The sequence below is a fragment of the Gymnogyps californianus genome, chromosome 6, assembly GCF_018139145.2.
Source record: "Gymnogyps californianus isolate 813 chromosome 6, ASM1813914v2, whole genome shotgun sequence".
NCBI classification, from domain to species: domain Eukaryota; kingdom Metazoa; phylum Chordata; class Aves; order Accipitriformes; family Cathartidae; genus Gymnogyps; species Gymnogyps californianus.
The window spans coordinates 7,016,642-7,038,493 of NC_059476.1; the positions used below are offsets into that span (position 1 = coordinate 7,016,642).

The 21,852-nt window shown below is 43.2% G+C and overlaps 1 protein-coding gene across 1 annotated transcript in view; it reads right to left on the bottom strand.

Annotated features, from left to right (window-relative positions):
• Positions 1–1,708: 1,708 nt before the first annotated feature.
• GRK5 (G protein-coupled receptor kinase 5) overlaps positions 1,709–21,852 on the bottom strand; it is a gene marked incomplete at its 5' end in the record, with an annotated part of 92,891 nt that continues 72,747 nt past the window's right edge. Inside the window, 7 exons of the mRNA XM_050898843.1 lie at positions 1,709–1,880; positions 2,705–2,836; positions 3,670–3,807; positions 6,196–6,333; positions 15,141–15,349; positions 16,633–16,722; positions 17,546–17,583. Coding sequence (XP_050754800.1) covers positions 1,782–1,880; positions 2,705–2,836; positions 3,670–3,807; positions 6,196–6,333; positions 15,141–15,349; positions 16,633–16,722; positions 17,546–17,583 — 844 coding nt within the window. The remainder of the gene's footprint in view (positions 1,881–2,704; positions 2,837–3,669; positions 3,808–6,195; positions 6,334–15,140; positions 15,350–16,632; positions 16,723–17,545; positions 17,584–21,852) is intronic.

A 21,852-nucleotide genomic window follows, 5' to 3' on the forward strand; every position in this document is an offset into this window, starting at 1 on the left:
ACTAACCTGCACCTTTTTTCCCCCTCTACGTTGTCCAGATAGAACATATACACGACAGTCTAATGAATTTTGGCTATTAAGATTTCCACTGCAACAGTGCTTCCTTGTACCCTGGGATAACTGCACTGCTAGCTAACAGGGTTTTAGACACACCAGGCTGACCTTCAGATGTTCCTGATGACTCAAAGGTGTACAATCATCAGCATACTCTAGCCGACATTGTAAAGAGCATGGTGAACCAACATGTTTTACAGAACACGTTGGGCTAGAGAGATCCTGTCTGCACTTGGAGGGACAAAGGTTTTCCAATTCCTGTTGAAGGGAAGTAACCATATTTTTGATCTGGTGTTCTTAATAGTGATAGATAGTGGCATACTTGAGAAGAGCATGATTCTGATGCCTGAGGTACTGCTACTGATCCTGACCGATCCTGTTTATACTAGTGGGAACAATGTTTTCGTCAATGGTTAAAGCATCCTGGACAAAGAATGATGGAACCAAAAGTGGGCGGTATTATTTCATAACTGACATTTTATTCAATTAAGTTGAGGACCTAATTGAGGGGATGAGTCATGGTGTGTTTGGCATGACACATGAAAGTACTCTAAGTGCAGACACAACCTATGGGTTCTGCTACTGCTCAAAAGCAGCTCAGATCCCACTCTCAACCTCCACAGCTCAGCTCTAGAAAGCTGTCATGAATCTCATGGTCAGCACAAACCAGACTATTGAATTTCTCTCTTGCTACCTGTTTGATATGAGCAACTGTGGAAAGGCCTTGGACTTTTGACTGCAGCACGGAGAACACTTCAAGTTTTGCTCTCATTTCAGCAGGTGCAGGTTTCAAGTCCTTGAAAACCAAATGGTCATTTGCTTTCCTGGTCACCTCTCACCCAGTTTTGTTCTTGCTGTCATTAGAAACAGCACAAAAACTAGTGAAGGAGAAGGGCTTAAAATAGGGTTCTCTTTCTAACTAAAAAGTTTTTGATGAGCTAACAACGTCAGTAAGTGCAAATCTCAGCTGTGCTGGTCCCATGACATCACAAACCTTAGGCATAGCAAGTAGCATTCTTGAATGCATCAAAATCTTGTCCTTTAGCATTTAATGCGAGACATTACAAACTAATGAAGAGGAGAAATGTATGCAGTGTTGCTGTAAACCAAATATACAGATGTAAAATAATTAAGAATAAACGGTTGCATAAAAATGCATGTCAATAAAACCCAGTCTGATAAAGTGATTTATGAATAATTTTCTAGAATTACTAAAAAGAATGATTTCTCGTTTGAGGCTCTGGAAGTCTTGAGTCACATTTTTTTTCTTTTAAAAAAATGTCTTAAAACACATGGCTTTACAGCTGCTGCTTGGAAAATATACACCTCCAAAGTCTGACTTTCATTTAAATACAAATGTACAAAATGTAAACTGAGACAATAGAGAAATTTACAAAACTTTTCTTTAAAAATAATAAAGACAAAATTCAGTTCTAGTATGATGCTATTTAAATACGTGCAAGTAGTCATGTTCATTGAATTTCTATTGCAATGTTCTAAATAGACAAATTTGATTCACACAGTCTTGAGTGCCACCTCCAAAAACAGACCTGAGTGGAAAATTCTTCTTAAAACATGAGGCTCCACTGGAAGGAATGGATAGAAAATCTCCATTTTTGGGAGATTCTTTTTTTTTTCACTCAACGGTGGAGGCTCTCTCATCCATAGAAGCTCCATAGATTATAGTGGAAGGATGCAACATGTTGTTTCATAAAACTGAGTTGGAACTAGCTGCTTCCAGTGGAGTTTGAACTTACGTGATTTGAATTTATGTGGTGATTTAAACTGGCCTTTGAATTTGGAGAACTCTTTGAATTGTTCTGGTGCTGCAGAAAGAGGAAGACAATGACAATTAGATTCCCAAAATATGCCATGCTTTCTTTTAGTCCAACATTGTTCATTTTATGGTGATAACGTACGAACTGGACCGCAAGATTTTTGTTTGAAGATCTTTGGATGTAAAATATTCCTCACTTTCTTACCTGTATTCTCTCTAGGTCAGGAGGACCATCGCAGGTCTTGAGGAAGGCAGCAAAGAAGACTCACTCGAGCTCCAGGAGTAAAACCAATTCACTGCAAGATGTCAGTATCTGCTAAATCTGACTAATACAGAGGATACCTGCCCATACTCAGGCATGGTTTTAACCCTACAGAAATAGATCGGTCTAAGAATGTTATTTAGATTTGCAAGTGGTGCCATGGCGCCTCATGAAAGCTGTACATCACGTATTATTTGGTCTGCTCTCTTCTCTAGTGTCTTGGTTTCCTGCCATGACTACCTCACTCAAAATTTGCATTTTCTTTTTTTTAAACACATAAATCAAGGATTTTCACAAGGAACTTATTAAAACCACATAACCATTTCAAAAGGCACTTCAGCATATCACTGAAAAAGAGGTTGGGTAAGAAGTTTTCAACTGCTGGAAACAAAGCTCATGAACAACACTGGAACTTCTGGTGGTAAAAAAATCACAAGAGGTAGATGGGAAACCTGGGATATGCAGTATGAGTCGGGAAATTACCAGGTAACTGTGACAGCCAGCCCTCTCTAAGACGCACTGTCTTTCTCCTAGCAAAAATACCACCAGAACATGGCTGTGACACGGGGCATCTACAGGAGTTTCCTTGCCGTAGTCATAAAAGATCTCACCTGTCGTTTAAATATTCTCTGCAGCAATCCTTTCTTGGGTGGCTCTGGGGGGTAGCTTTTGTTTAGGTCTGGTGAAATAGTACCATTTGGTCCAAATACATTCAGTTCTTTGAAACACTCTGTTTCTATCATCTAGTGGAATACAATAAGAAAGTAAAAAAGAAATTATACATCTGCATTAAATATATTCCAGTAGTGCTAGGTTGTTCAAAGTCAAGATCAGGACCAGCAGCTTGAGCAATATGTTAGGAGAGTTAACAGTTGAATTCCTGCTGGTGGCTATAGAAGGCAAATAGGATGTATGAAAAAGAGAGGCTGAGTCTGCTCTGCCTGTTTGCATATCAGTCTTATTAGAAGTTGCCCCACAAAGCTTTCTGTTCTTTTCTTTAGCACTGTGGAGAATATAGGGTAAAGACAGGCATACTCACAAAATCCCAGTTATTAGCACCCCTCTGCTTAAGTGGATCTGCTGTTTGATCCAGAGTTGGATCACGAAATCCACTATTGGATGCATTTTGATATCAAACAGAAACAAAGACCCAGCTCTGGAAATCCTGGAGCAGTTCAAGGTCCAGGGTCAACTGCTGCAGCTGGGACCCGCTGCAAGTACACGACAACGGGTGAGATCAGGATTACCAATGGAGGAGCCTCCCATTAGGACTTCCAGCCATCCCACGGAAGTTCCTGAGAGCTGTTGTCGAAACACCTCTGTAGAAATCCAGGAGAAGGAAGTACAGTCGGATCCTTGCCAATTTACACAAATACGCAGAGCCAACAGATACAGTCACCTGAACCTGACATCTGTGGCACATTATAGATCTTGAAAGAGGCCATTTGTAACTTATGAAAGCATTAGAGTCTGGCAAGTTATCCAGTGGCTATATATTACTGGAAATATACAGCTCCTCTTAAACCATCTGTGTTAGGGGTTTTGTTGGAGTAATTTTACTATGATACATCCTTACCTCATTTTGCCATGGAATAGACACTGATCCTGTGGAAAACTTGGAATAGAAATCATCATCTGTTTGGTCCAGGTTAACTCCTTTCACTGTGGAGAATTGCTCGATGTCTAACACATCCTTGCAGTATACTGCTCTGGGCTATCTCAGCAGAAAAAAAAAAAGAAAAACAGCAAGAGAAAAAATATTTCTGAGTCTGACCATGTGCTTTCATTCACAGATTCAGTCAAGTGAGAATGCCTGACAACAAGTGACTATCTGCATCTGGCTTCTCTAGACTTGCTCTGCCCTCATGTTTATCATCAAAGGCTGACTTCGCTTTAAGCATGTTAAGCTTCTCACTTTGAAGTCCTTAAAGCATCAGCGCAGCCAAAGTGGGTTTTAGGCATCCATGTAGCATATGGTTAAGAGGTGAGGGGAAAAGGACAGAAAGAGCAAGAAGACAAAAATCAAATCCTTCAGTAGTCTTTTCTTTTAGAGAAGGAACAACAGAAAACCAGAATGTTTATGAGGGACACACTGGAAAGGCACCTCAAATAGAAGTGTCCTTCTGCTCAGATAGCTGTGGAGTTTGCAGCTTAAAAGTTTAAAGGAATGTATACTAATTGCTAAAGAAAACAGAAGGGGTTTGGCATTTTTCCATTGTTTTTATTAATAGCTCAGCTGCTGGAAGCTGTCCAGAATCACCTCTATTAACTCTTTTAACTTGGCTGCATTTCTTCAAACAAATAGCCAAATGGCTTTGCCTTTTTAAACTACTTAATTTTCTGGGATGACAGAGACAGGACTCTCTGCAGTGACGCTGCTTTTAGCTCATATTCCAGCAGTCAGCCACAGAAAGCAGAAATAGTCATCACCGGCTACCTGTCATAGCTAGTGTGGTCATCTGCATGCCTAGAGAGTTCCCATCAACAACAGTTACCCTTTGATGCGCAGGAATAATTGAGGGGTGGCTTGTGGGACTAGCCTGACCTGCTGAACTCAAGCACGTGTTGAATTCTACTGTCTACACATGGTACCGTGACTGCACAGCCCAGGAGTCCAACCACGCAGTATTTTATCTAGATCTGAGCAGTGTGACCAAACAAATCCAGCTGATTCCTGACAGAAGTCCTATTTGCTGGAGGCTGCATTCCTCTGCATTCCTGACGGCTGCAATCCACAACATTTTTGTGGAGACAGAGTAGTCTAGAAGAGGATGGAGAGACATGGGTTGGATTACAACCTCTGCCATTGGCTATATAGCTTTGGGTGATTCAGCTGACTTCAGTAAAGACTTGGAAATCTATGGATGAAGTGCCAAATTAAATTAGGGGCAGCTCTTGAGTTCCCAATAAATAGCCATAAAAATTTATGTGCCTCTGCTTTAGCAAATATGTCTATAAGAGGTGCCTTCTAGGCCTTACATGCCACAGTTAAGCTTTTAATACACTCTGGCGGGTCCCAAATTTGAGCCCAGAATTTTCTAATTTTCTACATCAGAAAGAAATAGTAGCTTGTCTCTTATTTCTTCCCACTAAAGCAGGTCGTAACACCATGGGCTAATTGGCAGGAATAACTAGGCCGCACAGTAAAATGTAAAGCAAAACCAGAGCAGCTAAAGTAAACTTTTGTAGTGTTCAAACCACTTTGGTTTGGTTGAGTTTGCAGCAATGTGAATGAGAGCTGCCAAGATGTTACTTTCCTTAATACGTTAAAATGGCAGGGTTTACTTAGAACCATATGGGAACTTTAAGGATAGAAGGTCTAGCCAGAACGAGAGCCCTGCAGGAGGAAAATAATCAGATAACTCTGTGCACTGGGGTAGAGACCGATACCACAAAAGGGTGGAAAAAGTTTTATTATTGCCAATGCAACAAAGACTTTCAGTATGTGCAAGACCGGTGTGTAAACCTGAGTAAGGACTCAATGTTGGGTTCCGTGCCCCATGAACACTAACAAGTTGAAAATGCTCTCTCAGGTGCAAGTCACCTCCTCTGCTTGTGTGACACTTGATAACTGAACCTGGTTCAGACTCTCTGTAACGAATGCCTGTTTTCATGATGATCCAGTCCATTCCTCAGTTCCATGGAGCTTTGGACTTTGTAATTCTGCTTTCACGTCTGTATGCATACATGTGGCTTTCATTGCTGATTGTTCTGAGCACCACATGGTCCTGAGCGTACTTATTCTCACACTACTACCGCGGATAAGGGAATACAAAGGTTCCCAGTTTAAAGTTTGGGAACTGAGGCAAGAACAGATCAAGTGGTGCCTCCAGTGTCACACAGGAAGACTGTGGTAAAGTGAGTGGGAAAGAATCAAGCCCCAGGTTACCACCCTACGTGGAGGCCCACCCACCCTGCATGCACACGTCTACAGAGCAGCTCTCCTCTTCCTCCCAGCCTCCCCACTCCAGTCCTACAGCTTATCACATCTTCCTAGGACAGCTACCCATGCAGAGAGTGATGACAGCTCTAAAAGAGAGAAGTTATTTTAGAAACAAATCTCTTGAAAGAGGCCACTGGGGGTTCTTCCTATCGTACTTACATCAGGGACAAAGGGAGGATCCAGCATTCCTGCTTCTAACCGCTTGAAATTCATGCTCTTGAAAAAGGGGTGCCTCTTCACTTCTGTTGCACCTTCCCCTTGACATCCTAGCCGCTGCTTCACATCTTTGGTGAGGAGCTGAAACATGCCAAGAGGAATGGTAAGGATGTCAGAAAAGCAAGAGCTCCACAAAGATATTTTTATCTCCAGTTGGTTTTGAACGTGCCCAGAGGGAAGTACAGAGGGGAATTGTAATTGCTGTTACTTAATGGCCAAAGTTAAATGGATTAGGACTGCACTGTTCTACATGCTGGTGAAACCCTTTGAAAATTACCTGCTGTAAAGTGTTTACAGTCAAAATAGGGACCGTTGCTTCTGCTTACTTTCAGTGTACACTTTCAAGAAGAGATCTGACATACCCTAATAACATACATAGATGCATATTCATAAGTCCCATGGGCTTTTTCTCAGTTCTTTTTTTTTTCTTGTTACTCTTGTAAGAATAATTTTCCCCTGTTGCTTAGGCTGCACAACTTCACTATCAAATTGTATTCCCCTCCACCCATGGCAGTATATTCCAGTACATCACATGACACATTGAACCAACCCTTTGTGCTCATGGGCTTATCTCTGCTGAACTTAAGGGGAGTTTTGTCCATGGAGCCAGTATCCGTGACCATCCTCAGTTCAGCCTTGTTTGTTTTCAGAGAAGGGCAAGGCACCACCTCTACCTGCTAGAGCAAGTCCTGCCTGTTGCCTGGGTGCCTGTAATGGAGCAATGGACACTAACTGAACTCAGCATCCTTGGTCTTTCAGATAAGCAGGTCCATGAACACAAACACAGGGGCTGTAGGTCCTGGAAGACCTTGTATGGATGGTCTGCAATTGATCTGCAAGAGAACAGTTCAATGGAAGAGCAATTCTGGCACAGACTAGTTGGTGGATGAGGAGACAGAACATGTAGCCAAATCTTCACCGAAATGCCTCTTCTTTTAAATCATATGCGTAGACTCAAGTAGGCTAAATTAATGTCTTAAGAGATCACATCTAAACAGTTGAAGAGAGGCAGAGCTCAGCATGCAAATGACTGGTGCAAAAAGACCACCACGTGGGACAGGGACCTTTCTAAATGTACTACTGACTTAGGCAATCTGCTGAAAAGTGAAGGTTCACAAATTGGCTTCCTTTTTTTCCTTCCATTCATCTTTGAGGAAGCCTGCATGGCGCTCTCTTAGATAGAGGAGGGAAAATACAACTCCGAACTCACTGTGATCTGCCCAGAGATTTCAACTGCCTATTAAAGGGATGCATAACATGTGCCTTTCAGTACAAAAGAAAACGAAACATGCATTGAAAACAGTCAAAGCTAGCTTTGCTGGAGTCTCCACTCTGGGGGAAAAGACCACATACTTACACTGCAACATCTTGGAGGAAAAAACACCAGCCCTTTCCCACAGGAAGGGTATGCCTTCTGGAGCCGGGCGTGAAGCCAGGCAGACACCCCACCGCTCAGCACTTTTCGTACCCTGATTTCTAAATGGCTGCTGAAGGAAGGGGCTGAGCCAGCCTGCATTGACACCAAGGCTGTGAGGCGGCCGCTGGCCCCACCACTACCCACCACCGCCGGCTGGGGAAGGGAAGGGAAGGGAAGGGAAGGGAAGGGAAGGGAAGGGAAGGGAAGGGAAGGGAAGGGAAGGGAAGGAAGGGAAGGGAAGGGAAGGGAAGGGAAGGGAAGGGAAGGGAAGGGAAGGGAAGGGAAGGGAAGGGAGGAAGGGAAGGGAAGGGAAGGGAAGGGAAGGGAAGGGAACGGCCGGAGGGGGATGCCCGGCGCGGCCCCGGCGGAGGGGAGCACGGCTGCCGGGCGCGCCGGGGGCCGCCGGGGGGCAGCAGAGGAAAGGGCAGCGCGGCCGGGCAGCGCGGCGGGGCCGAGGCGGCGGCGGGGCGGTGCGGGGCGGCGGCCGGGCCCGGCAGGGGCGGCGAGGCGTTCCGCGCCCCTCGGGGAAGGATCCCGACGAGTAAGCGACCTTGGAGCTGGTTCGGGGACTCTTCCCTGGGGCAGGAGGCGACTGGTGCCTGGGTGCCCGGGGGAGGGAAAGGTTCACCCCTCACCTCCTCCTCCGTCTCCAGCTTTGCTACTCCGAAGCAGGAGCTGAAAAGCAGCGATCTCCCCTCGCCCCCTCCCCAGGTGGGCTGTGCAGACCGATCGCACTGAAATGATCAGCAAAACTCCCTGGGACTGCCTTCCCACGGGAGCGTCAGCACCCATGCAGGACAGTGACGTGGTTTGGGTTCTCTGAGCATCTGAGTCCGTGAAGGGACTGAGCCCTTGGGAGCCCCCCTGGATAAGCCCCTGGGGATCATACTAGCTGTACCTGACAGCCAGGGCAGTCAGCAAACTGAGCTGTACCTTGCAGCGCCTGGCTGGGACTCACTTAGGAGACCAGGAGGCAAATAGCTTTGGGAGGGTCGGAGACGAAAAGAAGTGTTTCAGGAGATCAGGTAGACAAGCAGGTGCAGCCTTGCATGAGGCTGGGAACAGGGAGCCAGGCAGCTTCTCCACTAAGGCAAGGTTGTCTGGAGACGTTGCTTGTAGGCTTTCCAGTGCAGGGTATGCCCCAGAACCCTCTGGTTGTGTTGCTGTCTCAGCCACATCATCTCAATGAGGAGGAACCTTGAAAGAACGGTTTGTTGCTAATGTGAGGTTGGTAATCTTTCCTCTGGTGTCTGGCTAGAGCTGGGTTTTCTTGTCCTTATCACAGGTTTACAGGGTCACAGCTCTTCAGGCTTCTCTGAATGCTCTGCTACCCCCTGGGTTTCAGTGGTTTTCTTATCTGACTTCCACAGCCTCCTCAGTTCTGCATTTTTTTGCTAGGAGCCTCATTTCCACCCTGAGACAACAAATGGCTTTGGCAATCAGTGTGCCCCATGTATGCAGAGACCATCCTCCAGCCAGTCCTGAGCAAGCTACAATGGCAGAGGCCAAGCAGCAAGAAGAGGTAGTGAAAGGGTTTGTGGGATATAAATGAGGAGTCTTCTGCTCAGCTCTTTCTGCCTCAGCAGTAGCAGCAGCAGCAATAGCCAGAGGAGACTGTATGGATTGAGAGATGGGGGAAATGGTAGTGGTTCTGGCCACAACAGCAACTTCCAGCTTCCAGATAGCAACATCCCTTTCTTCCTCAGTTTCCTCTGCCTCTGCTGCTGTCTAGGTGGTGACATCTGGTCTGACTGGTCACCATGACTGGCTGGTTCATAGACAGAGAAAGACTTGAAGAAACATCTCTATGCCTTGCCATCCTCTGAGCACATAGATTCACGTGATACAGCACCATATTGATCCAGCTCATAGGAAAACATCTTTCTCAGGGCACTTCTCTGGAGCTTGCTTTTCCTGGGTAGAAGGAAAGAGGGACATTTTGCTTTCAAATCCTTGCATGAGACTTCAAGGTCTCATGGTCTTGAGGCAAGGTTTTTTGTTGTCGTTGGTTTTTTTGGTTTTTTTTTTTTTAAATCCCAACTGGCATATGGATTTAGCCTATGTGAAGAAGATTGCTTTGGAATTTCCAGTCAAGATCTGGTTTGCTCTATTGTGTCTGGGCAGAGAAGCCAAAAGGTCTTTTGATCTTCTATTCTCATGTTGAGATGACTTTACTGACAGATGGAAAGAAGAATCTGAAGGCAGAAGGACCACTTTTACTACCCATGGCTCTGATGATACACTTTTGGAAATGATACCTTGAAGCTTTCAGGAACAGTGCTGCTGAGGAGCAAGTTGTAGTAGGAAGGGGTAGATTTGGACTTGCCTGTAGATGATAAAGGAGACCTCTGCAGTTTCTGCTCTACAAGTCAGCTGTGAAGGGAAGAAAGGGGGTTACTTTCCTGTCTGTACAGCCAGTAATTCTCCTGCCTCTGGACTAAGTGGGAAGACCAAGCTAATCTGGGAATTTACCCTTGCCAGGCTGTAAATGTCAGAAGTTGTTTGGAGTGTGTGGTCAGAGGATAGGGCAGTTGAGGATAGAAAAAGGCTGTCTGGGGATTCCTGGGCTTCGCCATGAGAAACCAGGGAGTATTCAGTAACGTCAGATGCAAGAAGGAAGTCTCTGGAGCATGAATGCAGTTGGTTGTGGGTGGCTAGCCACTGCAGGCTGAAAGACACAAAAGGGAACAGGCCACTGGGAATAGGCTGGGGCTGAAAGACCACAGAAAGGAGAGTATTCTCCTGCAAAGCCCTGCTGCAGGGGAGCAGCTGCCTGCCTCTTGAGGAGAGTCTCAATGGAGAAAAAAATAAGAAATTCATGGAATTTGGTAAGCTGTAGCTGCAGCCAGCTCTAGAGATGGCAACAGGTGAAACCAGACACTTCTCCTGGCTTCTGTTGTGGATATCAAGAGATAGCATAGACTAGAATATTTTCCAGAAGGGAAAGTCCTTCCTTTCTCCAAGGAATAATGAGTCTTGTAGCATTTCCTGCAGCCCCAGCAGCTTTCTGCATTAGTAAACCTGCATAATAGCCTGCAATATGCATCCCATTTGGGAATCTGACCAGGGAAAGAAAACAGAGATTAACAACTGTATGTTTTGAGTCATCTCTACACTTTTGTTTAATTCCGTTTCAAAGGATGTATTTAATATGAATAGAGAGCAGAACAAAAGCAACTACATCGGGCTGATGACAAGCCCTCCTGGGACAGCAGTGCAATGACCCAATCAAACATATTTAAGTGTAATTCTACAGCCAAAGCCTATGGAGAATTCACAGAGTTTCAGATCTGAAGATGGCTTAGGCCATTCAACCATGCATGAAGTTGATATACCAAGCAGCAGAGCTTTATGTTCTGGTAACAAAGGCTCCAGATGACACTGGATGTGTGTAAATGAAGGCAGGATTTAGTCTACAGAGCTACAGGCAAAGCGTGACTAGAATAGGACTTTCAAAGAAGAGTCTTGTGTAGCAGCGGTGAAGTTACATTAAGATCTTTTTCCTGATATAAAGAACTCTCTGATACTTTCATGTCACTCATTTGATCCCTGCTGTTGATAAAACTCTGCAATGTCTGAGACTTTTTCCACTACTTTGTTTTGCTTACTTTACAAAAAGAAACAACTGTTGTGAGGATTGCTAAAAAAAACCAACAGTCCCCAAAGCGCTGCTTTATTTATCTTCATGTGATCAGTCAGTTCATATCCAGATCATACCATGTAATAAACAACTCCAAGTCCTAAGATGTTAGTCCTAAAATTATAGGAGTAAGGGAAACTTTTTGTAGGGTAGGTTTGTTTTGTAACCAAAAAATTGCTGCTCATGAAAAGAGAAAAGGGGAATGGTAAACCCACTTCCATTGACCCAGCTGATCAAATAGTTTAAGGGATCACCTACATAAATTTCAACCCTGAAACAGAAGTAAGCATACTATTTTTAACAATTTTTAGAGAATAGAAAAGTAATACTATGGTCACCTCTCAATTACTAAATGAGACAAGACGGTGGTGTGGGAACTGAAGATGCCAGAATGACATAACTGGCTGTATATCACACTGCTTATGCTTATGAAATCACAGCCCAATCTGGCCAACTGAAGAGTCAAAACTCTCTCAGACATGGGTGACAATTAAGCTTATTGCAAAGGCTTACTACAAAAGATTTATTATTATTATTATTATTATTATTATTATCAATAGCAATAGCAATGATAATCATTTGAAGAGCACCTTGATGTGTATGAGGTGCCTCTCAAGATAGATGAAAGAGCAGTAGCACTGATAACCTTTAAGGTGTCATAATGTGTGAACAAGTTGGTTTGCAGGGATGAAAGCAGAGAGGAGGGATGAAAGCAGGCAGGAATAGTAGCCGTATGATTACAGAGTTTCTGGTGGTGAGTGGGGAAGAGAAAAAATTGGTTTTAGGAGAAAAAAGAATCCATCATCTTTTGGTTGGTTGGGGAGGCACTTTGGGAAGGGAATGGAGATCAGAATCACAGAACAGCTGAGGCTGGAAGGTGCCTCTGGAGATTGTCTAGTCCAATCCCTCTGCTCAAAGCAGAGTCACCTAGAGCAGATTGTTTAAGGCCGTGTCCAGTTGGGTTTTGGATATCTCCAAGTGTGGAGACTCCACAACCTCTCTGGGCAACCTGTTCCAGTATTTGACTACCCTCACCGTGGAAAAGTGTTTCCTGATGTTCAGAGGGACCCTCCTATGTTTCAGTTTGTGCCCATTGCCTCCTGTCCTGTCACTGGGCACCAAACCAAGAGTTTGGCTCCGTTGTCTTTGCACCCTTCAATCAGAGACCCCTTTTGCGGAGTCAAATAGGAGCTGCAGGAATAAGAAGTGGCAGGGAAGATAGTCTGTGGGAAACGTAGACAAACAGGACACTGACAGAGTGACAGAAGAGCACAGCAATATGGGCCCGTCCAATACTGTTGACTTGAATGCACTTCAAGTCACATCTTTGGATGCAAGACTGCACTTGTCAGGGAAAACACTCATGTACATCAATGAAGTACAAGTCATAACAACAACAAACAGGGAGCATTTCCTAGAAAGATTGGATTTTTTCACAGAAAAAACACACCATGAAGCACTTATGTTATATGGGAACTATGGGTTGGGGAGCTTCCCAGAAAGCCAGCTGCCCCTGTTCCTAATTATTTATTATTCATCTCTGTTTCAGTCCAAAATGAGGGCTGATTTATGGGAAATGACTTACAAAATGAAACATGGAAATATGGGAGATAAGTGCCTGCAAAAATGCAAAGGGCATAAACGTCCAGGAGGGGAGGTTAACATGGGGTGACACTAAGGGTTTTCATACGAGTAAATTAATAAAGACAATATATTTCCTGATGGAGACGCTATTAGCTCATGGAGTAAGCTTTGAAGAGAAGGTTAGGAGACAAGGTGGAAAACATGTTGTTCCTCACTCCTGCCCTGAAGAGTCCACTACAGGAAAGCCTTTTGTGTTGGATCTTTGTGAAGGCTCAAGTTGGATTTATGTACTGCAACTTTATGCTTCATTTTCCAGGTATGATGGGTACTTATGTATCACTTTTTTGTTTCCTTGTTACGATGCTGATACAAAGCAACAAAGTTCTGGTTTTCAATATAAAGAGCAAAAAGTATTTGAGAAAAGATATTTGAATCATGGATTTTTAAAAATAGCACTTGATAAAATACATGACTTTTGGATGGAAAACCACAAATGCCATCATGCTCAGTATCAGAAGGCTCTTTCAGCCTTAAGGCACAGTAATTTTCATGTATTAATGCTCAAAAATGACAGGGTTATCTTTGGGTCGATAAAGAGTTTGCACAAACCACCTAAATAAACATGCCACGTGATTGGACAGTGAAGCAGTAATGATCAAGTTGTCAGGAATGATTTGCATATAGTTTATGTTCCCTGAGGCAAGGGAATGAACTAGACAACTTCCTGAGGTCCCTGACTCCCTGAAACCATAGACTCTATGGCTTGAAGATGAAAATGACTACTACAGTATAATGACTTTCACTGTCTACTCCCCTGAAGTGGTAGGTCATCTCCAGCACTATCCCATCAATGCTACATTTAATTCTTTTCAGCTTTAAGTTCTCATGGGCTTGGTTATTTTCAAAGTATACTTTCATTCTATTATGCCTCATGCCTGCAACTAACTACAGAACAAGCAACAAGAATATGATTTTTGCCTCATGACATTTTCATTTCATGCTAACAACAGGACCCGCACAAACTCTCTGCCACTCCAGCAGATGCTGCTCCTCACCTGGTGGGAGTTGAGATGCTACTAGAGAAAAGATGGCAGGCTGTTTAAGCACATGAAATGGTCTGTAAGAGCCTGTGGCTGTCCTAGATCCTCCCACGCCGACTTCACTGGGGGCTCTGAATCGCAGATTAAGGGCAGTGAATGGCCTAGAGTATCTATCGAGTGATGTCAGTTAATTACTACCCTTGGGATTCAGCAGTGAGTTGGTGCACTGTGAGTTAATGACTTCCAGGCATGATACTTGGCAATACTACCATTATTATTTTGCAAGGAGACTTCAATGTCTCTTCATGAAGCTAGCCAACCAGAATGTTGTTGATCTGTTTGCTTGCCTGTTGCACAAGATATTGGTGAAACTCTCACTACCTATTTGTTGACCTTTCTTTCCCTTCATTCTCTCTCTACCAGTATACACAGATGTGTCATTGTCTCCAAAGGAGACTTCACTCTTCAGCAAACAACATCAAGAAAAAGGCCCACCCCTTTCCAAATTACAATTCAGCCTTCTAAAGATGGATGTCGACAAGACATGGATGAATTCAGACACAGCTTTGAGATTTCTCAGAGGGTTTGAGGATTTCCATTGTCAGACATGGCTATTGTGCTACGAAAATGACTCCCAGCTGAAAGAGTGAGAAAACATTTTAAAGGACAGCTCAACAGTATTAAAAAAAGCTGGATACCCTGGCACCCCGGGGGAAAAGCTGCTAACAAAGTTAGTGAGATGGGGTGGGACAACATTTGAGTGTCACAATAATTTCATTGCATAATCTTTGTCCTGTTTACCCCCAGCTCTCACCAAAGACAATGGAAGCATGGGGTTTTCAGTTCCTTGCAGGAGACAATCAGAGTCTTGCATCATCAAGTCCTTTTTATTTTTTCTACAAGATTATAAAAGACAGAAATGCATTCTTGACTGCAAACTAACATTCAAAGTCTCACGAGAATAGATACCGCTTCCTTGGCCATAAAATTTTGGAGAGGACTCAAGATGACCGTGATGAATCTCATGGAGAAGCAAGCCCAAATAAACACAATTTGAATGAATAGAGAATGCAGTCATCCCATCAACAGATGAGCTTGGTTAGTCCTTGTCTCTGCAGCCCCTCTATGGTACTGTGTTACTGCTCAAACCGTGTCAGATATACAGCTTGGTAATGAAGCTGCCACACCGGGCCTTCAAGCCTCTTACCATTTTACAGATGGACTTGGCCTCCTCAGAAAACTTATGGGAGTACACCTCTTCTGTCTCCAGCACTCTTCTGTCCACTTCTTCCCTCTTCACCTTCTCTTTCCTTCCACGAAATGGTGATTGCCCAGCAATCATTTCATAAATGAGACAGCCTAGCCCCCAGTAGTCAGGGCTGAGTGTGTATCTCTGGTTGTTCAACACTTCTGGAGCTGTGGAGGAGAAAGATGTGTCTTGTGGAAATGCTTGATATTTACGTAGGCAAAAAAAAGAAATTTCTAGAAGTTCCATTTTGGTGACTGAATACACATGCACAGAGAATGGTGGGTAAAATATAAAAATACCTCCTGGTTTCTGTTGATGGCATTACAGAAAATGCAGCATGCTACATGCCATGTTTTTTTCCCTACATGCTACATGCCATCTGCATGCTGTCTTCTGACTTCTCTACCAAGCCAGACCAATTAAAAAAACAAAAAGAAGTTGAAGCTAAGTGTTAAGCAGAGGCCTAATCTTAAGAGTCCTTCCAGATTTCTCCATTTAGGGAAGAAATGACATACAAACACACATCGTGTAAACAGCAGTGACATTTCTTCAAAAGCAAATTTTGTCTTTTTGCTCAATTTATAATTTTTTCCCCACCCTTTAAAAAACAAAACCATTTATTTTGTGTTGCAACCATCCAGTGTGCTTTGGGCATATAGTCACTGTCTTGCAGGCATCTTCTCTTCCATACGTGGGTACAAACACACACACGCGTGCTCAGAAGTACAGTCTTAGTGTGTGCACAAACTGAGATAACAAAATTTAGAAATGCCAACTGATTTGCTTGCTTTCATTAAAGTCTCCATATGGTATAACAGTGGCTTATATCAGCCAGTTTCTATTTAGTCAAATAAGCATAAGTAATTTTTATTCCAAGAAATATCCCCACCCAGAGAATGCATAAAATAACTACATTGAATTTAGAAAACAGGTCTAGTTAAATCACGGAGTGCGTTTTTTACCAATGTACAAAACTCTACTCTTCTTTTGTGCAGCTTCCCCCGCACGTAGGGGAAGACTCAAGATGACCTTGGTCAAGATGACCATAGGTGCGGACTTACCCATTTTATCGTAAACACACAAATACATTTTAACTATTATACAAAGTAGCAACTAGAAAGAAACCTTTCTTTTGGCACATAACACTCCTAAAATAAATCTACGCTAAAATCACTAGACTCCCAGTTGTTGTCTCCCCTTTTAGTTTTCTTTGCTGATTTAAGATTATAGACCAGGCTCATGTCTCATTAAGAGCTGATGTGGTCCATTCCTTTGCCCACTTCTGATTTCCACCAGCATGACTCTGTGGTGGGTTGCCGCAGGGATCTGGACCCAGCTGAATGTGATTCTTTTTTTATTCTTCTTCTTAAGCCTACATGGCAGAAAGATCTCAAAAACTCAAGTAATCGTCTCAGCAAATTATCAAAAAGATAAGCTACTGAAGACTTACCCATATACCCTACTGTTCCTACTCTTCCACGGATTGATTCACCCTCAGGGATTTTAACAGCTAGACCCAAATCAGATATTCTAATATGGCCTGGAAGGGAAAAAGAAACAAAACAACACAAAACAAATGTAATAATATGACCCAAATTAGTTAAAAAACACAACTGTACACAAAACACATCGCTGCAATATTCTTGCAATTTACTGTTCAGACATTTTAACAAAAGACTGTTCTGGATCACTGAATTGGAGCAGTTTCATTAATGAGGAAAGGAGGAATGATTAAGGGTGTTATAATGCAGTGAAAGTAATTTTAACAATGAGGCTATGGACTAGAATGGATTCAGTTAGGTATTTTAAAACCAACTGAAAAAAGGCAATGAGGAGCATGCTGTAGGGAAGTATCTTGAACTGATCACAGGGCATGGATGGGCTGACATAATTCTGTAACTCTCCGATGGCTGAAGGGGCTACATCTGGTCTGTAAGTCAGCATGAGATTTGATTATCGCTGCCTTCAGCAACAAACGGGTACCTGGGTTTGCATAAAACGAGAGTTGGCTCAGCAAAGGATGAAAGTACTTTTGAAAATGGAGCGGGAAGCACAGATTTAGAAATCACAATTTCCTTTGTGTTGTGTCAGCCTTGCAACAATAAGGATGGGAAAACAATGAAAAAAGGCAGACACCCCAGCAAAGCCGTGCTCTCGAGAACAAGCCCTGCTGAGCAGCACGGCTGCTTCATTCCATCCATGCGGTGAGCTCCAGTACTTCACCCACCCCAAGACAGGAGTATTAGTGTATGCTGAGCCTCTTAGTCACTTCAGAGCATTATTTGTCTTTGCGCAATATATATCCTAAAACTAACTTAATCTACTTTACTGTGAAAGCATCTCTGTAAACCTCTGAGACTTACCATAATCATCTAGCAGGATATTTTCTGGCTTCAAATCTCTGAAAATGAAAGATAACAGTTATTTGTATGAAGCTGGGTTTGATAAAATAACCATACGACAGCGTGTGAGTGCATTTATTACTAGTAGTAAACCAACTGAGCGTCAACTCAAACAGCAAGGAACTCATGAAACCAATACAACTTTCTACAACTCACTTCACAGATAGACTGAAACCATATGTCTTCTTCTAAACTGGAGTTACATTTTTTCACTAAGCCAAGCTTTTAGTTCCTAATCCACTCTATAATGGACTCATCCATCTAGTCCTGTAAGCCCTGTAAACCAACCCCTATAGTCCTGTGTGTTGCTAAATCTCTGTAACATTTTCTGTTGTAAAATCTTCTGTTAAAAAGAAAAAGATTTTAAATTTTAAAATATTTTATTTGCATATGAAAATGGCAATAGCAATCTGTTGGGCTCAAATTTTCTATGTCTGGCATCTGACACAGACCAAATATGTGAATGTGTGTACATGCACTTATGCACATGTGTAATAATTTCAGCAAGTTTGGAAAATAAGGGGCAGAGGGGGGGATGCTGTGCCCAGATTAAAATTCTTCTTAAAAACATTTGTGAAACTCTAGTGCCTATGTGGTTTGGAGCAACACCATGAAAATTGGCAAGGTGGTCACTCTGATGTCAAAGATGTGCCTTTTACTGCTCCTGTGGAAAAAAAAATTCCCAAATCTGGCCAAGTTATAAACTTCTGGAAAAAAAAAAATCTCAGTTTTCATATATTTAGCAGAGCCTTGGCAGGTCATTCTTCTGAAAGGTTTGTCTGCACCAAACCCACCCCACCACTTGCTGCTTCTAGATGCTGCCCAGGCCAGCCATGCTCAAGTCCCATCACTTGACCAAGGCTGTTTTCCAAACCTGGGAGGTGAGCACACCTTTCCAGCTGCCGCTGCCATTCCTGGATGCGGTGGGCTGCTGTCGAGGCGGGAGCCAGGCAGGCTCCTTCCAGTCCTCCCCGTGCCGCTGAGCAGGGAGGAGGTACAGCCTGCTGCTAGTGCAGAGCGGGAATGAAGCCAGCTTGGGAGATGGGACCTGGAGGTGTCAGAGGGAAGATGGGGATGTGCTGGGCAGGGAGCATCCCAGAAGGGCCGTGTGATGGGAGCAGGCTGTGCTGGCTCAGGAGCCCGAATCAGGCACCAGCATGGCCAGGTGAGGCAGGGAAAAACGTGTTGCTGCAATTCACAACATCATGCCCTGACTTTATCTGATTGACTCCTACTGAAACACAGCATTCAGCCTGGTGCAAATCCAAGAAGTGCTTGGCCTTGTCTTTTTTTAAGGCCTCCTTGCATTTGTGAACTAGCTTGATTCTGTTAGCTTCCCAGCAAGACGCATTTCTTTTCAAAGAGCAAAGAGAGGGGGGCATACAAGAGAAACCCTCGCACCAGGAGATCAGTGCATTGCACAGAGTCTGTGCAGGAGCCCCCCCTGTGTTTCACGCTGTACTACTCCAGCGTCATGAATTTTCCTGCGAATGGAGAGGGGTATTTTATACTTTTGACAATGCTGAGATTAAAATTTCAAAACTTGTCTCATTTTTATTTATTATTTCAAGCAAGAACATAGAGTGCTGTGAACAATCTCCTCTTCTTGCTTGCTTCAGACCCTCTTGACTTCTCAAGATAAACTTCACCGGGTGCCCAGTGGTACCAAGCCTACTTTTCAAATAAACAATACTGAAATATGTGAAGGGCAGCCGAATGCTGAGGAGAAGCTGTGATTTTGTTTAACTTACCACTGTGGGCTTTCCCTGCCTATCAGCAGAAGGTTTCCAATGATGGAGCAACATAGTTGAGGGCATTTCCTATTTATTCTTAAAAATTTATTCTGAATCCCTTAAGAACTGTTTCTTTGAACAACTCAGACTTCATTAGTTACTTCATCTTCCGCTCCAGCAGTTATTAGTCCCACTTAAAGCTGTAACTGTGGCCAAAAGACAAGAATCCTGCATGCAAGTTGGGAAATGTTGTCTCTGAATGAGAAAATGAGAAAGTCCACGTGGACTCTGAGAACAACAGTTTGCTCCTTATAGTCCTCTGCGATTTAGGGCAATTAGAGCAGGCTTTCTTTCCCCCCCAGACATCAGTTGTCCTTTCTGTTTCCAGATTTCTGGTTCCTCAGCATCAAGGCTGGCTTCCTTTGCATGGCCAACATTTCCAAGTGCTAAGGAGGAATGTGATTCTTGTACTGAAATGTCTAGGAGAAATAAAACTCCCCGGTGGACACAGTTACATGTAAGGCTACTTCCCAATGGCACAGCTTCCCACGTGTAAACTAGCCTCGTCTAAATAGACTGAAACATAAGCTGTTGGCACTGCGCCCATGCTAGAAAGGCAATGGTATATTGTTTGGCTGTACAGGACAGCATAAACAACTCAATTAATCATGGTGGACAAGACTGTACTGTATATTTGTGTAATGCCTAGGACAATGTGATCTTGATGCTGACTGGAGCTTCCAGGCACAGCTATAGTATATATATAAATAATTTTTATATATATCATATATATATTTAAAAAATTATATATATATATTTATATATATATAAATAATTCGAGGAGAACCAGCAGCTTTTCATGTTTGCTTTCCATGAACAATCAACCCGTTGACCTTTACTAACGTGATGCAGTTCAGAAATGTAACATAAGTGCCATGTTTGGCAAGGGAATTCTGAATCAGATAAATCTGACTCTGAGCCTGGTTGTTCTCTCGGGTCACGTCCGCAGCGTGCGTCACCGGCCCGTGAGATAGGGATGTAGTTTCTGATGCTGTGATTTACTTAGAAGCATTTTGTTCATAGAAAATGAAATTAAGTCTGAGGAATAAGTGTTTTGCGCTGAATTATTCACCTTGAGAAAGTGGTAGCGTTTAGCTGCTATATTTTATTGACCTATATAGCACTTCTCAAGGGTCCAAAAACATGCTGTGGTATTACAAATTACAGGTCTCTGCAGATGCTCCTAAAATACTGCTAGAAAATGTCACCTACAAGGATATAATATCATTCATCACCAAAATGAATGTGCCATCTGAGGTGTAAACTAGCAGCTCTTTTAAGAGTAACATCAAAACAACTGCTTAAGGAAGTAGGATGCCATTTCTCTCAGAGCCACGTACTATTTTAGGTGGCCAGATCTAATTTGTTTTATTAGAAAGTGGCATTAGTATGGCATTTTACCAGCCATGTTATGAATGTACCAGTCATTTGCATCAATAAAGGATGCTTGTAATCTAGTACTTTTCAAAGAAACACTACAATATCTCCTAAAACGTTTCTGAATTTGGTAGGATGTTTTTTAAAGAAAAGGGAAGCCAGACATGTCACTCATTATTTGATTTTTCAACTGACATTAAACAATTCCATTTTGTTCCTTGGGAAAAAAAATCTCCTTCCTGGGCCAGCGCCAAGTAAATCAGCATGTTATCTGTCTGCCCTCCTTATGCCAGCCAGCAAGATCTGAGTCACAGTGAGGCAACCAAGTGGCAGTTCGCTAGAGATCTCCTCCAAGAAATAACAATATTGTAATTGCTATGTATACAAGCATATGCATAATGCTTATTACACATGGGCATATCAAATGATTTAAAGTGTGGCTTAGTTTTTAAAAATAACATGTTATTGTCTATTAATCATTGTCCTTGGAAGTTCTTTCATCAATTTACAGGACCTCTTCTGCTGTGAATGCCAGCAATAATGATTTCACAAGCTGGGATGATGAAGACAAACATTAGCTGTTGTTTACAACTACCTTGGCCATTGATTAAAAAAAATAAATCCTCGTGGAGTCACAAGAACTCTGTCTGCAATCACCCTGCTTATCCAGCAAGTAAACCCTATGATGCCCTAGAAAAGTGCTTGTATAGAGCTGTAAGCCAGGCTGGAAGCTGAGAACTTGAAATTTGTCCTTCTCAAAGCTGGCTGCCCATCACCGCGCCGGGCAGCGCCCTGCCCGCTGGCTGCACCCGCAGCGGGTGGGATGCTGCCAGCAGGACGGCTCCGGTGCGTGGCTGTGAATGTGTCTCCTTCCACGGCTGGCACGCTACGGCCACCGTCACGATCCAATCTAGCTAATCAAACTAGTTCGTGTCCTAGGGCGTAAATCCATTCCCTGTGTCTCAAACTCCCTCCTGCGCTAATTGTGCTCCCTCTGGGATAGGAGAGATGGGTTTTCCACATCTGACGTGCTGCGGCCCCTAACGCAATATAATCTAACTAATTAAAATAGAGGTTTGAATAGAATGATCTCCATTT